Source organism: Xenopus tropicalis, chromosome 9 (assembly GCF_000004195.4).
Source record: "Xenopus tropicalis strain Nigerian chromosome 9, UCB_Xtro_10.0, whole genome shotgun sequence".
Lineage (NCBI taxonomy): Eukaryota > Metazoa > Chordata > Amphibia > Anura > Pipidae > Xenopus > Xenopus tropicalis.
Genome location: NC_030685.2, coordinates 29784305 through 29798441, shown reverse-complemented (window position 1 = coordinate 29798441; position 14137 = coordinate 29784305). Strand labels below are relative to the sequence as shown.

General features: G+C 39.2%; 1 protein-coding gene across 2 annotated transcripts in view; it reads left to right on the top strand.

Annotated features, from left to right (window-relative positions):
- Positions 1-10699, top strand: part of tmem184a (transmembrane protein 184A) — a 40728-nt gene extending 30029 nt beyond the window's left edge. Inside the window, exons 7-9 of one of the 2 annotated variants that reach the window (XM_012970416.3) lie at positions 245-414; positions 3592-3789; positions 9704-10699. In XM_012970416.3, the coding sequence (XP_012825870.1) occupies positions 245-414; positions 3592-3789; positions 9704-9960 (625 nt within the window). In that variant the 3' untranslated portion in view covers positions 9961-10699. The remainder of the gene's footprint in view (positions 1-244; positions 415-3591; positions 3790-9703) is intronic. The other variant, NM_001016399.2, reaches the window with a different exon arrangement.
- Positions 10700-14137: the final 3438 nt, after the last annotated feature.

Sequence of the window (14137 nt, the reverse complement as noted above, 5' to 3'; positions counted from 1 at the left end):
TGGGATTCACTGAGCTGATCCGACTCTTTGGCCCTTGGGCTAATGATCAGCTCATAAACTGCCTCCAATGCAGGCTGCCAGGTAGAAAGAATACTACATCAACGAGACAATGTGACCCTGATGAGAAAATCAAATCTGCCCTATTTTCGGCAGGCCCCAAACATAGGACAATAAGCTGCCAACTCAGCTTGGGTATAGTACAATATGTTTTTTGTATATGACCAATATTTTTTTGTTATTGCAGTGTTCAGAGTGGTTACCTGTACATCACCATCATCTACAACATCTCAGTGAGCCTGGCGCTCTATGCACTCTTTCTCTTTTATTTCGCAACCAAAGAACTTCTCCAACCTTTCGAACCAGTGCTTAAGTTTCTTACAATCAAGGCTGTCATTTTTCTATCCTTCTGGCAAGGTAAGTAAAAAAAAAAAAAAATGAATATACCATGATGTACACTAGCCTATAGTTATAGCTATAACTGATAATATAGTGTTAAATCACTAATCAAGTGAATATCTTACTGTTGTCTCTGAGCAGTGAGCTATAAGTGGCAGTATATATTTGAATTTTGCATTGAAAACAGTTATACAAATAATGGTTGATAATTTTAAAACAGTGGTCTTAAAGTCTATATGCTATATACCCGATTAGTCAGAACAGATAAGTGTTTTTGACTTAAAGCCTCTCAAACCAAGGGGGCATTTAATAAATCATCCTTCTTTTCCATAGGACTGTTTCAGAAAAGAAATGTAATATAGATGATGTAATTAAAAGTCAAAAGCTCACTCTTCAGAGACTAATTTATAATAATGACTCCATACTTTCTGCTAATGATACTTTTATGCCCCGATCAAGTATTTGTATTGCATGAGCCTTGTTAGATGGAGCCAGATCGTTCCGTGTGTCATAATCATTGTGTAGTTGGATCTTGGAATTTTTAGAGACTATGTTTGTCCTTATTAGTTGCCAAACTCATGGTAGCATCCTCCAACCCCCACCAAGGGAAAATGTGCTGTGCATTTTTGGTGTCAGGGTCACTTCAACCATAACAGGTAGCTAAATATTTTGATTGCATGTGTTATAAGGCAGTCTTTTGCCTTGGGTCCTAAATCATCATAGGGAAAGTGTGTTTTCTGCAGTGAGACCTTTCTGTTTATTTGAGTATTCATTACAGCCAAGTTTTGAAATCTGGTTCCAGCTATGCAAGAACCTTTGTGTGTTTAATGGTCTATAATAGTTTAACATACACCTTTTCAGTTTAATCCAGACTCCCTATTAAGTCTAGCTGTATGAACTTTGGATGTTTGCTGCCCCAATTTTGAAATTTCAGTTAATGAAATTCAGTTGTCTCTTTTGGAGCCCTAGAGTACATATTTCCAGTGTTTTCTACTGCCACTTACATGCAGTAGTTGAATCTGCAAATTTAACTGTTGCCTTATGAGATAACTACTACTCTTCTATTCAAACTTTGCATTGGGTTTTAACAGTTTAATTTAGATTGTATCTATGGAGTTCAACCATGATAAGTGTATATATGTATAGCCATGCCCTATCTATTGTGGGGAATTTGAGTTTATAAGTATTCATGAACTGCTCCCCATACAAAAAAAGTTACATTGCTTTATAGAAGTCAAATTTTCAAGCATGCAATAAAAAAGCTGCTTTTTTAACATGCCTGTGTGTCTCTCTTTTGACAGGATATATTTTTGCCCTTTTGCAGAGAAAAAAATAGTATTTTTTTCACAAGACAATATAGCAATAAAGGGTTAAAATCCAGAAGTTAATTGTCTCAAAGTTTAGTTTTTCAAAGTTAAAAAATAAAAATAATGGTATATGTTCTATAACATTTGAAGGTTCCATAGTATTCTTGTAAAATGAAGCTGTAATTTTAGCATAAAGCAAATTTCAGTATTGCAGTACTAAAAGTGCAAGTAACAAATCTAACCTTACTACTGCTATGTCACAGCTGCAAAGTAATTTCACTCACTCTCTAGTATCTTCCCATGCCTGCAGGGTCATTTCAGTACAAATTCCTCTCTTTTTAAAGCACGTTAAATACGTTACAGTGGTTATGAAAACTCCCCCAGTTGTTTCTGCATTTAGGTGTGTAACCACAATACATATTATGCTTGCCTTATGCTATTTATTCTATAGGGCGGAAGCTGACAGTTGATAAGTGACTGACGGAATCAGTTAGCAATGTCTGATCTCTGTGTTTGACTAGTAAAATTGTTCCAAAACTCATGCCTTGTATAATATGAATAGATTTATGCTCACGCTGTGTCTTGCCAGTTATAGCATACTTAAAGGAGAAGGGAAGGTAAAATCACTTAGTGGTGCCAAAATGTTAGGTACCCCCCAGTGGTGCTCCTGTTAGGAGACAATTGTACCAGCCGGGGTAGCTGTGAACGAGCGATCCTCTTTCTCCTGTCTTCTTTCTTCCTGATCCCAAGGCAGACGCATGCAGAATAAGTGAAAAAGATGGATTTTTTGTTAAAGTTTGACTTTTTGCAATTACTGGGGGCTGCCTGAAATGTTGGCATCCTCCGTGTCCTTTAAAGGGGTTGTACACCTTTAAATTAACGTTTAGTATGACATTGTGATATTTGGAGACAATTTGCAAATATTTTCAAATATTTAGCTTTTTGTTCAGCAGAGCTCCAGTTTGGAATTTTTAGCAGGTGGTTGCTAGGGTTGCTTGTTAACCTTAGCAACCAGGCAGTGGTTTGAATGAGAGACTAAAATATGAATAGGAGAAGGTCTGAATAGAAGGATAAGTAATAAAAAGTAACTAATAAAATTGTAGGCTCACAGAGCAATAGTTATTTGGCTGTTGGGGTTAATGACCCCCATTTAAAAGCTGGAAAATTGTAGAGGAGGAAGGCAGATAATAATTTAAAACGTATAAGAAAATAAATAATAAAGACCAATTGCAAAGTTAGGAATAGAGTATTCTGTAACATACTAAAAGTCCCTGCATGTTACCAGGGGAGGTGAAAAAGCTGTTCCTGATAACTTAACAATTTTTAAATCAGAATTTTGACTTTCCTAGTGGAGAGAGTGTTCTATGCAACACGAAAAAAATACGAAGCCCTGAGGGACTGGATGCTGTTGTTCCATAAGCAGATTTATATAATTCATTATTTGTTGTAAAAAACAGGTAAAATCACATTGTGCTGGGTCATAAATAAGGCCCCTCAAACCCACAGCTTGATATTTTTATCTATAATATCCCCAGAACAAGATAAATACAGTTCAGAATCCCATGTGTATGGTTGCCACTGGCCTGGCCATTAAAAGCCAGTCATTTTTTTTTTCAGAAAAGGTGGGAACCTGAGTTATGTCCCCAAATTAAGCAGCAAAATAAACTCAGGGCCCTTCTGCGACCATCAGGTGTCCTATATTGTACGTCATTGAAGTCTGTATGTCTGCCCTGTAACTGCTTTGCTACAGTTGCTACAGAGTACACAAAGAGCCAAAAGATAAGAACGTCGCTTTATAGTAGCTAGAGGGTCAATTTACCTTCCTTACAGGTAACTAAATGGTACCTATGTAAACTGGGAATTGTTTTTAATCTCTTGTGCCCTACAGGGATGCTCCTGGCTATACTGGAGAGATGTGGCGCCATTCCGGAAGTGCAGAACATCAATAACAACATGGTGGGTGCCGGCACCGTGGCAGCAGGTTACCAGAATTTTATCATCTGTATTGAGATGCTGTTCGCAGCCATTGCCTTGCGCTATGCCTTCACGTGCCAAGTCTATAGGGAGAAGAAGGAAAACTCCACAGGTAAGAATAAGGCAGTTGTATTGAACATCACAGCACAGAATAAAATATCACTTAAAATGACTATAAAGCCCCTGAAATGTAAGTTTAAAAAATATGCAGCCAAAAATTAACCAAGGAACAGGCAGCTTGTAACTGCCTACTAACTTTCTAATTTTCTGTCTGCCGCTCAGGTTTAGCTCTTTTATTCTCTTTCTGTCCACTGTTTGCTTTAACCCTCTTTTACATTGTGACTTTACCAATATATTTCCTCCGTGTTGAAAAAGATACCCCTTATGCACTTACAGTGTTATGCAAAGACCCAGTGCACCCATGCTTTGTATTACACTACCCTGGTTCTGGCTCAGCAGCACTACAATGTACAGCCCAGGGAACATAAAATAGGGGACTGGGAGGCTAAATTGCCCCCGTGCAGTTGCTTATAACTGCCACTTATCAGATCTTTGCTTTTAACCCAGTAGACTAAAAACCAACTAATGACTGGTTACTATTGGCACCTGCTTTTGTGCAATGTAGTACATGCTATGATTAAATCAGTACCTCTATGTACTACATACAATGAGCTACTTTAAATTGGATGGGCTGATAATGTATACTTTATACTATTGACCCCCAACCAGTGACTTTGGAGCAACATGTTGCTCACCACCCCCTTTGATATTGCTCACAGGGGCCTTAAAGTAAGTGCCCATTTTTAAATTTCTGGCTTGGAGGCAAGTTTTGGTTGCATAAAAGCCAGGTGTACTGCCTAACAGAGCCTCCTGCACGCTGGCAGTGTTGAATTATGCCCTAATAACATATAGAGTACTTAAGTGTTCTTCACTCAGAATGAGAACAGAATCAATATTCACATTTATTACCATAATCTGAGGACATAGCTGCTTGCTTTTGGATAACTAAATTGGCCACTTCTTGTCTCTGTGCCTACTTCTGCTGTTCCTTTGATCTCCGGTAATAGGCTTGTATCTTATTCACGCTAATGAAATAGCCCTGCATTTCATTCCGTGCCTTGGTCATTACTCCGCTCTGTGCATGAGTGTGGATGTGCATTTTATTTACCACATGGCAGAGAAAACTGTTTAGCTGTTGCTGTGATATTTCCTTGTCCTGTGTAAGCCTACTGAGTATTTATTTTTGTGTCAAGCAGTGTATTAAAGACTTGATTATTTGTTTTCTACTTGATTTACAGCCCCCATTTGAAGATATAAAAAAATCTGTTGAAGGCGCAACAAAATAATGCTCTATTGCAGAGCTCCACTGAGCTGGGGCAGTGACATCCCCTAGGGAAATACATACATACAGTCCAATCATGGCTATAATAACTGATACCTTATCAGAAATGATTAATCAGGTATGGGATCAGTTATCCAGAAATCTCTGAATTATGGGAAAGTCATCTCCCATAGACTCTATTTTAATCAAATAATTATCATTTTTTTTAAAAAATGATTTTCCTTTTCTCTTTAATATGCTATTTACAGGTCCTTTTCAAAAAATTAGCATATTGTGATAAAGTTCATTATTTTCTGTAATGTACTGATAAACATTAGACTTTCATATATTTTAGATTCATTACACACAACTGAAGTAGTTCAAGCCTTTTCTTGTTTTAATATTGATGATTGTGGCATACAGCTCATGAAAACCCAAAATTCCTATCTCAAAAAATTAGCATATCATGAAAAGGTTCTCTAAACGAGCTATTAACCTAATCATCTGAATCAACAAATTAACTCTAAAAACCTGCAAAAGATTCCTGAGGCTTTTAAAAACTCCCAGCCTGGTTCATTACTCAAAACCGCAATCATGGGTAAGACTGCCGACCTGACTGCTGTCCAGAAGGCCATCATTGACACCCTCAAGCAAGAGGGTAAGACACAAAAAGAAATTTCTGAACAAATAGGCTGTTCCCAGAGTGCTGTATCAAGGCACCTCAGTGGGAAGTCTGTGGGAAGGAAAAAGTGTGGCAGAAAACGCTGCACAACGAGAAGAGGTGACTGGGCCCTGAGGAAGATTGTGGAGAAGGACCGATTCCTGACCTTGGGGGACCTGCGGAAGCAGTGGACTGAGTCTGGAGTAGAAACATCCAGAGCCACCGTGTACAGGCGTGTGCAGGAAATGGGCTACAGGTGCTGCATTCCCCAGGTCAAGCCACTTTTGAACCAGAAACAGCGGCAGAAGCGCCTGACCTGGGCTACAGAGAAGCAGCACTGGACTGTTGCTCAGTGGTCCAAAGTATGTCATTCGGAAATCAAGGTGCCAGAGTCTGGAGGAAGACTGGGGAGAGGGAAATGCCAAAATGCCTGAAGTCCAGTGTCAAGTACCCACAGTCAGTGATGGTCTGGGGTGCCATGTCAGCTGCTGGTGTTGGTCCACTGTGTTTTATCAAGGGCAGGGTCAATGCAGCTAGCTATCAGGAGATTTTGGAGCACTTCATGCTTCCATCTGCTGAAAAGCTTTATGGAGATGAAGATTTCATTTTTCAGCATGACCTGGCACCTGCTCACAGTGCCAAAACCACTGGTAAATGGTTTACTGACCATGGTATTACTGTGCTCAATTGGCCTGCCAACTCTCCTGACCTGAACCCCATAGAGAATCTGTGGGATATTGTGAAGAGAAAGTTGAGAGACACAAGACCCAACACTCTGGATGAGCTTAAGGCCGCTATTGAAGCATCCTGGGCCTCCATAACACCTGAGCAGTGCCACAGGCTGATTGCCTCCATGCCACGCCACATTGAAGCAGTCATTTCTGCAAAAGGATTCCCGACCAAGTATTGAGTGCATAACTTAACATAATTATTTGAAGGTTGACTTTTTTTGTATTAATAACACTTTTCTTTTATTGGGCGGATGAAATATGCTAATTTTTTGAGATAGGAATTTTGGGTTTTCATGAGCTGTATGCCACAATCATCAATATTAAAACAAGAAAAGGCTTGAACTACTTCAGTTGTGTGTAATGAATCTAAAATATATGAAAGTCTAATGTTTATCAGTACATTACAGAAAATAATGAACTTTATCACAATATGCTAATTTTTTGAAAAGGACCTGTATAATACTGCCTTAAAAGTATTTGCTCGATGATTGCATATTGCCTATCTGTTCCCCATGTCCCTCTATGAGGGGGCTGCCATATTTGTACAGCAGTAGTCCATTAGCATTAGAAGCTATAACTGACAGGTTGAGAAGGGCCAGCCAGGTTGGCAAAACAGTCAGGTTTAGGAACTTCAAGTAACAATTTTGTTCAAAAGCAGCCCTATCAGTGAAAAATGATCAACATGACCTATAGGGAACTTGGGACTGGTTAGCATTCCTTCATAAACACATTTTGGGTTCAGTCTGTCACATTGTTTTGCATTACAGTGTCTGTAGCTAACATGTATTGTGCTGTTTCTGTCACCATCATAATTGAGCATACTGCCTGCTTAATCTAAGGGATATATGTTTCCTTTAGCACTCCAGAATGGGTATTGTAATTGAACAAGGGCAGTGGGATCCTTCGCTGTATTTTCTTACAACCGCCCGTGTTCCATATTTGGCTCACATCCCATAGAGGTTTTCTGACATTTGCAAATAAGCATGCTCTCAATATTTCACCGGACTGTCATTTAGGCTAGCCTCCCATTCATGTCTGCCATAGGCCAATCCGCTAAAATCTACACAAAAACAGTTACATTGACCTATCTACACTGAGAGACACTTTCCAAACCCAGTCTATTGCAATATTTGAAACACAATTAATGTTAGTGATGGTGCAAAAAACATGTGATTACAGGTTCTATAGTATGCCCAATGTGTCAGCCAGTACTGACTGCCACCTGGATCCATCCATCCTTGCTCACAAAATGATCTCATTAATACATACAACAGCACACAGGAAGAAGTTATGAGATCATTTAGACACATGTGTTAGTCTGTGCCATACCTTTAGGAAAATGACACACTGTAGTTATTTGTTACAACCTTCTGAAAAAAGACATCTTAAGTGCCCTCAGTGGCCTTCTTAAAGCCTCCCAAACTTGAAGCTGGTATGCACTTAAGGGGCCCAATACAATTGATCATGGTTTGCCATTGCTGCTCAAGGACTGAAGGAGAAAAATAATCTGCATGGTTCTGTTCTTGTACAATAACTTTACCTTTATAAAGGCTGGTGGGGAATATTATTTCACATACACAAACTAAAATGTCCACAAAGTGAAAATCAAAAATAATCTAAAGCGATACCTTGCCATAGAAGAACTTGACTTTGGCCTGTAAATAGATTATTTTATCCCAAATGAGCACAACAGCATTACACGTCCACTGATATTTAATGCCAACAGTGCCATGCCAAGCAGCATCACATACTCTACTAATAAAAGCTCAACAAGTCACAGGTCTGTTGCACCCGGGGAGTGTCACTTGTGCCACAATTTTTTTTTTTTTGCTTCCCCCTGAGGAGACAATCTATTAACAGGATTCTAAAAAAAAATATATAAATTATCTGATTAAAAGACGATGTAAACTTTTTTTTTTTCTATCTTTAAAATTACTCTAAACAACCCCTCAATAACATACCTTAGTCCCTGCATTCAGTCTGATCTGGCTTCTGATTTATAAATTGAAATCTCCAGCTCCTTTCCTCTTCTTCCTGGTACAGCGTGAAGCCCCGCCCCCTCTTCCTGTTCAGCTCTCCTCATCTCTTCGACTACAGGGTAGTTGAAGAGGAGAGCCTTCTGTGCATCCCTGACAGAGAAGAAGCTTTCAGGGAATGCACAGTGAGTCAGGCAGTTATGTATGGGAACAGAAAAGAATCTGCTGCTGCCGCACAGGCTCCTGCATTCCGAGAAAGCTTCTTCTCTGTCAGGCATGCACAAAGGGCTCTCCAAGGGTTGAACATATTAACATATTAATGGGGATTAGCAGCCTATTTCTGTCTAACCCTAGAACAATAGGTGCAAAAAGCCTCATCAGTTTTTTCCTCACATTTGCATGATTATGTTTAGCTTTATCAATGAGACACTAATAACATTTTGTGTGAATACATTGTAAACATTTTTATTTAAAGGAAAAGTAAAGCCTCCCAGGCAAATATTTAGTTTTAGCAGCAGTGCCCCCTCTTTAATCACTTTACTGACATTTGCCCCAACTTATATCTGCCCCCATAGCCTACCCAGAACTACAGAGCTGCTTGATAGCATTGGCCCCCACCTGTTCCCAGCAGCCATCTTGGTGATCAGCAAACAGCACCTACACACTAGCCCCCACACTGGGATATTGGGGTATAGGGTTGGACTGGCCCAAAAGGGCACTGGATAAAAACCTGGTGGGTTTCAGTCCTGTTGGACCTCTTTTTACTGGGCATGTTGGTGTGGGGCCAGATTGCTGCTGACCAGTAATGAGTAGGGGCTAGAGAAGATGGTATTTAGACCCTTAAATCTTGTTACAGAAATGGAATTACACAGAAATATAGAAAACATTAGAAAGTCCAGCTTGTCCTGAAAAAAATGATGTATAGTTTCCCTGGGCAAACTAAAATGACCCTTCAGGAAATGCCCCAAAGTGAAATGACAAATGGCAAATGAAATGCAAAATCCTTCTGGTAAAATCCTTACCCCAAGGTTCATGTAGCTGTGGGACTGGGTTTGATGGCACCGACACATTTACTAAGAGCTGAAGGCAAATTCATAAAAAAAATGTCAGGAAAACGACAAAATCTGAAAACTGTCTGTTTAAAAGACAAATTCACAAAAGTGGAGATAGAGGTTTGTGAATTAGGTGGAAAATCTGACAAATCTATCTCCACTTTTATTTTGTCTCAATATCACCACTTTTGTGAATTCCCCCCTTAGAGTTGTATAAGGGACTGTCACAGTACTTGGCATCATCATTGCATCACATTATGTGTGTCCATCTTCTTTCCTCCATAGCAAACCTGGCTCCGATGCAAAGCATCTCCAGCGGCCTGAAGGAGACCATGAGTCCTCACGACATTGTCCAAGATGCCATCCACAACTTCTCGCCTACTTACCAGCAGTACACACAGCAATCTATGCAAGACTCCGAGAGCAAAGCGGCCGGACAGAATGGGCAACCTGCCACCAGTTCTAGTAACAGTGGGCACTCAAGCAAAAAGAAGAAACAAAATGAGAAAATGATGCTGATCATTTCAGACGATGAACTCTAGAAGACAATGATTATTTTGTAATGAATTCCTAAAACTTTGTTTACGTAGTTTTTTAAAAAATCAAGTGGGTTTTGAGCAGGACATTCGGAATAACCCAGGAATACATATCCACTAACACTGTAAATAATGTACTTAGCAGCTATTGGCGGTAATTTATCATTGCACTCTGAACCAACAAGACAAGTAATTCGAATAAAGACAGAGTAACAATGATATTGACATGTTCTTTAGCCAGAATTGGACTCTGGCATTATATCAATAATTTATTTCATTGTGTTTAGTGTTGTATTGTACTACATAGAAATTGTGTTGTTGTTTTTTTACAGTAATTTCCACTTTTGCCAAAAAAAAAAAAAATCTGAAAATGCATTTTTGTGATTTGTATATTTTTTGTATAATTAGAATGAAACTATAAAAACCCTCACTGGCAAGAGTTGTGTCCGATCTGCATGGAAGGTCAATGTCACTGCTAGAAGTCAGAGTGAAGAGTTTACATTAAGATGCTCCTCACACTTTCTCCAATAGCAGATGCAGAATACTAATGGGACAATGCGTCAAAGTCATTTCATCTCAACTGGAACAAGCAGCACAGCATATTACAGATCATTTAAGAAAGATTGCTGCAGAAGCCTCGCACAAAGAATCTTTATCTGGTTGAATATTGAAGTCCTTATGGGCTTCATATGAAGCAGCTTTTTAATGCACCTGTAGAAATCTTAATATACAGCAAATATATTTGTGTGTTGTGTTTTGTGAATTCATTTTCCTGTAATGGGGAATATGCCATATATCAGCATCTTTCTGATAATTCCTTTAAAGTGTGGGGCTTAAGGGCTCATTTGTGAACAGGTAGATGGAAGACCTGGCAAAATTACAGCCATTAGCTCACTTATTAGTTCTGCAGTGCTGGCTCATTACATTGTGTAGTACTCTCTAACTCCCAATGGGCCCAGGTGTCAGTGGTCCTTTATACTTTTATTTGGCCTGTGTTATGGTCATTCCCAATTTCTGTATGGCAAAGAGGCTTAATAGATGGAAGAACATAGTATAGCTGTAGAGAAAGTAGACTAGGATAATAAAGAGGTTGAGGGAGGAGAGGAGGACCCTGGCACCCCAGTCCAATGTACAATGTTCCTGTATTAGGTCTGTCTAAGGTAGTGGTCTCCAATCAGTGGCTCGTGAGCAACAAGTTGCTCACCAGTCCCTTGGATGTTGCTCCCAGCAGATGCTTATTTTTCAATTCCTCACTTTTGGGCAAGTTTTGGTTGCATAAAAACCCAGTGTACTGCCAAACAGAGCCTCATGTAGGCTGCCAGTCCACATAGGGGCTGCCAAATCACCAATCAGAGCCCCTATTTGTAACCCCAGGAACATTTTTCATGCTTGTGTTGCTGTCCAACTCTTTTTACATTTAAATGTGACTCACAGGTAAAAAAGGTTGGGGATCCCTGGTCTAAGGGGACACCCAGGTTCTGCCCTTTTTGCAAGTTACACTGCCCATCACAAATCGTTTGCACCCCATACCAGAACAGTGGGACAAAAAAAACAAAGTCAAGTTGCATTGTAGGCATACAATATATTACAGTTTGTCATCTAGACAAATTGTGTCCCCTGGTTCTATGCAATGTGGTTTTTACTTACAGATCTTTTTAGATAGATTAGATTTGCACAGTAGTGTTGATGTAAAGGGGACAGGTGGGCCTGGACAATGGGGTTTTCTTACTCTATAGTTGTTACAAATGCCCCCTCCCCTGCCGCTATCTTGCCTGCCCTTACCTACAGGTACCGATATACCCATCTTGGGTATATCAGATAGTATAATCAGATAGTATTTGCCGGTGGAAAGTCTTTTCGAAGTGATTAGTTGTCTGCTATAGCAGAGATCTATCACAGACCACTAACTCGCTCCGTGGGTTCTTACCCTCAAGGGTGCAGAAGGGAGAATTTGTTTATCAAATACTATCTGATATACCCATGATGGGTATATCGGTACCTGTAGGTAAGGGCAGGTAAGATAGTGGCTGGGGAGAGGGGGCATTTGTAACAACTATAGAGTAAGAAACCCCATTGTCAAGGCCCATCTGTCCCCTTTGCCCCCCCCCCCCTACGGCTGTGGGGGTCTGTTACCTCTATCATTATTCCATTTATTAAAATACCAAAATATAATTTATTTTTTGTGTTTTGTTTTAAGGTTCACTCACGTGCCCCCTGTATAGTTAATACGGTTCATATTAATTGAATAATTCTATTTTTTTTTCCTCTAAAATAATAAACAGTACCTTGTACTTGATGGTAACATTCATATTGGTGGCAAAACAATGCTTATGTTTGTGATAGCGATCCTAATTACAGAAAACCCCAAAACCTGGGTCTATATGGCCACAAGTATCTGGCCACTCTATCAAAAATGGTATTGCCAGTTGGAACACTCACTTACTGAGTTTCACTGTTGGTAACATCACCATGTGCAATGCCAAGTCCTTTCTGGTGTGGTATCAAGGTCTCTCCCATTGTATTCTGGGGCAATAGAAATGCCCTCTGGAGAGAATAATAGAAATTTACCATCTGACAGTCTGATGGAAAAATGGAAATACATATTTCTGAATGCATAATACTACTGGTAAAGTTGGTGGATCAGGGCTGGTTTGCATAATTTGAAGGTCAGATGGTTAAAATAAAGCATATGGGCCTAATGCAGTATAATATGTATGTTAAAATAGCATTATGATGGAAATAAATCATTCCTGTTTACTTACATTTCATGAGAAAATATTTCAGCCTTTTGTGTAACTTTGACACACAGTTCATATGAGAAATAGTATCTGGGACGCAAGTAACATTTATATTATATGACTTTACTTACATTTGCTTTGAATGGAATTGATATTTGGAAAATATCTAAAAACCTTAAATGTTAAGCAAAGGTTTGATCGTTTGATCATTTTGTGCATAAAATCATACAATTAGAGAGTACGTCTTTTCAAACTGTTAAGATTTAAACACCATGTTTTTCGGCGTCTACCACAACCAGCAGGTATCTGGTTGCTAGGGTTTAAATTACCCTAGCAACGAAGCAGTGGCGTAATTGAGAAACTGGAATATGAATAGGAGAATATGAATAGGAGAGAGGCTGAATAGAAAGATAAGTAATAAAAAGTAACAATAACAATAAAACTCCACCAAAACACAACTTGAGCTTTTTGAAAAGTAATAATTTCAAATAACTTTGCAATATACATCAATTAAAAATATGTAACCTGTTTGTGAATTAATATGTAATAATATGGTTTGGTACAGTAACCTGAGCCCCTGTTCTGCTCATCTGGTTGACTACTTTAAAAAAAAAAAAAAAAATACAGTATATAACACTAGTGACCTGCATCCTCCAAACCCCACAATCCCCTGCACTCGTGATGACAATAAGGAAAAGAACATGGCAGTGCAATGCATTGTGGGTTATGTAGTTCCTGCATGCTGTCTGTAAGCTGTGGAGAAGTTGTTACAATTGGTAACATCAGTGTTTTAGTCCCTCCTTCCCTGCCAAAATTTCAAATTTTGCAGCTGGATTTCAGCATCTAAAAATGGTATTTATTTATACTTTTTGAAGGAACACATTACAGTGAAAGGTATATTATAGGATTCTGTGTTGTGTGGAGCTCTTTAATAAGTTTTGGTTCAGAAGCTGGAGTTCCCCTTTAAGTACAGTCTTTATAACAGACACAACTCTGTTCACTGTTCAACCTGTAGCTAAACACCAGCTGAGGTGGGTCACTCTGCTGAAACATATCTCCTAAGTGACACTAGGGGGAGCCAAACTGTTACAACTGTAGCATGGATCCACATGGTACAGTATAAACCCCGTGGCCTAACAAGACTACACAGAAATAATAAGTCGTGTATTGCTGCTGAGTCGTCACAAGGAGGCTGTTTTCTCTTAGGCAATATGTCTCCTATAGTTTATTTTTATGTCACAGGCAGCTAGTCTGTAACTCAATCCTGTATCTCCTGACAACATTGCTGCAATGCATTCTAACAATTTCTAGGGAATGGGAGGGCGTAACGTCACCGTGGGTTTATTTCCTTAGTTCTTAAAACGGACAAAGACAAATACTTTAGGCTCCTATTTGCAAAAAATTGCTCCAGCCTGGGGTACATGCAGGTGGGTGATCCTTTTTCT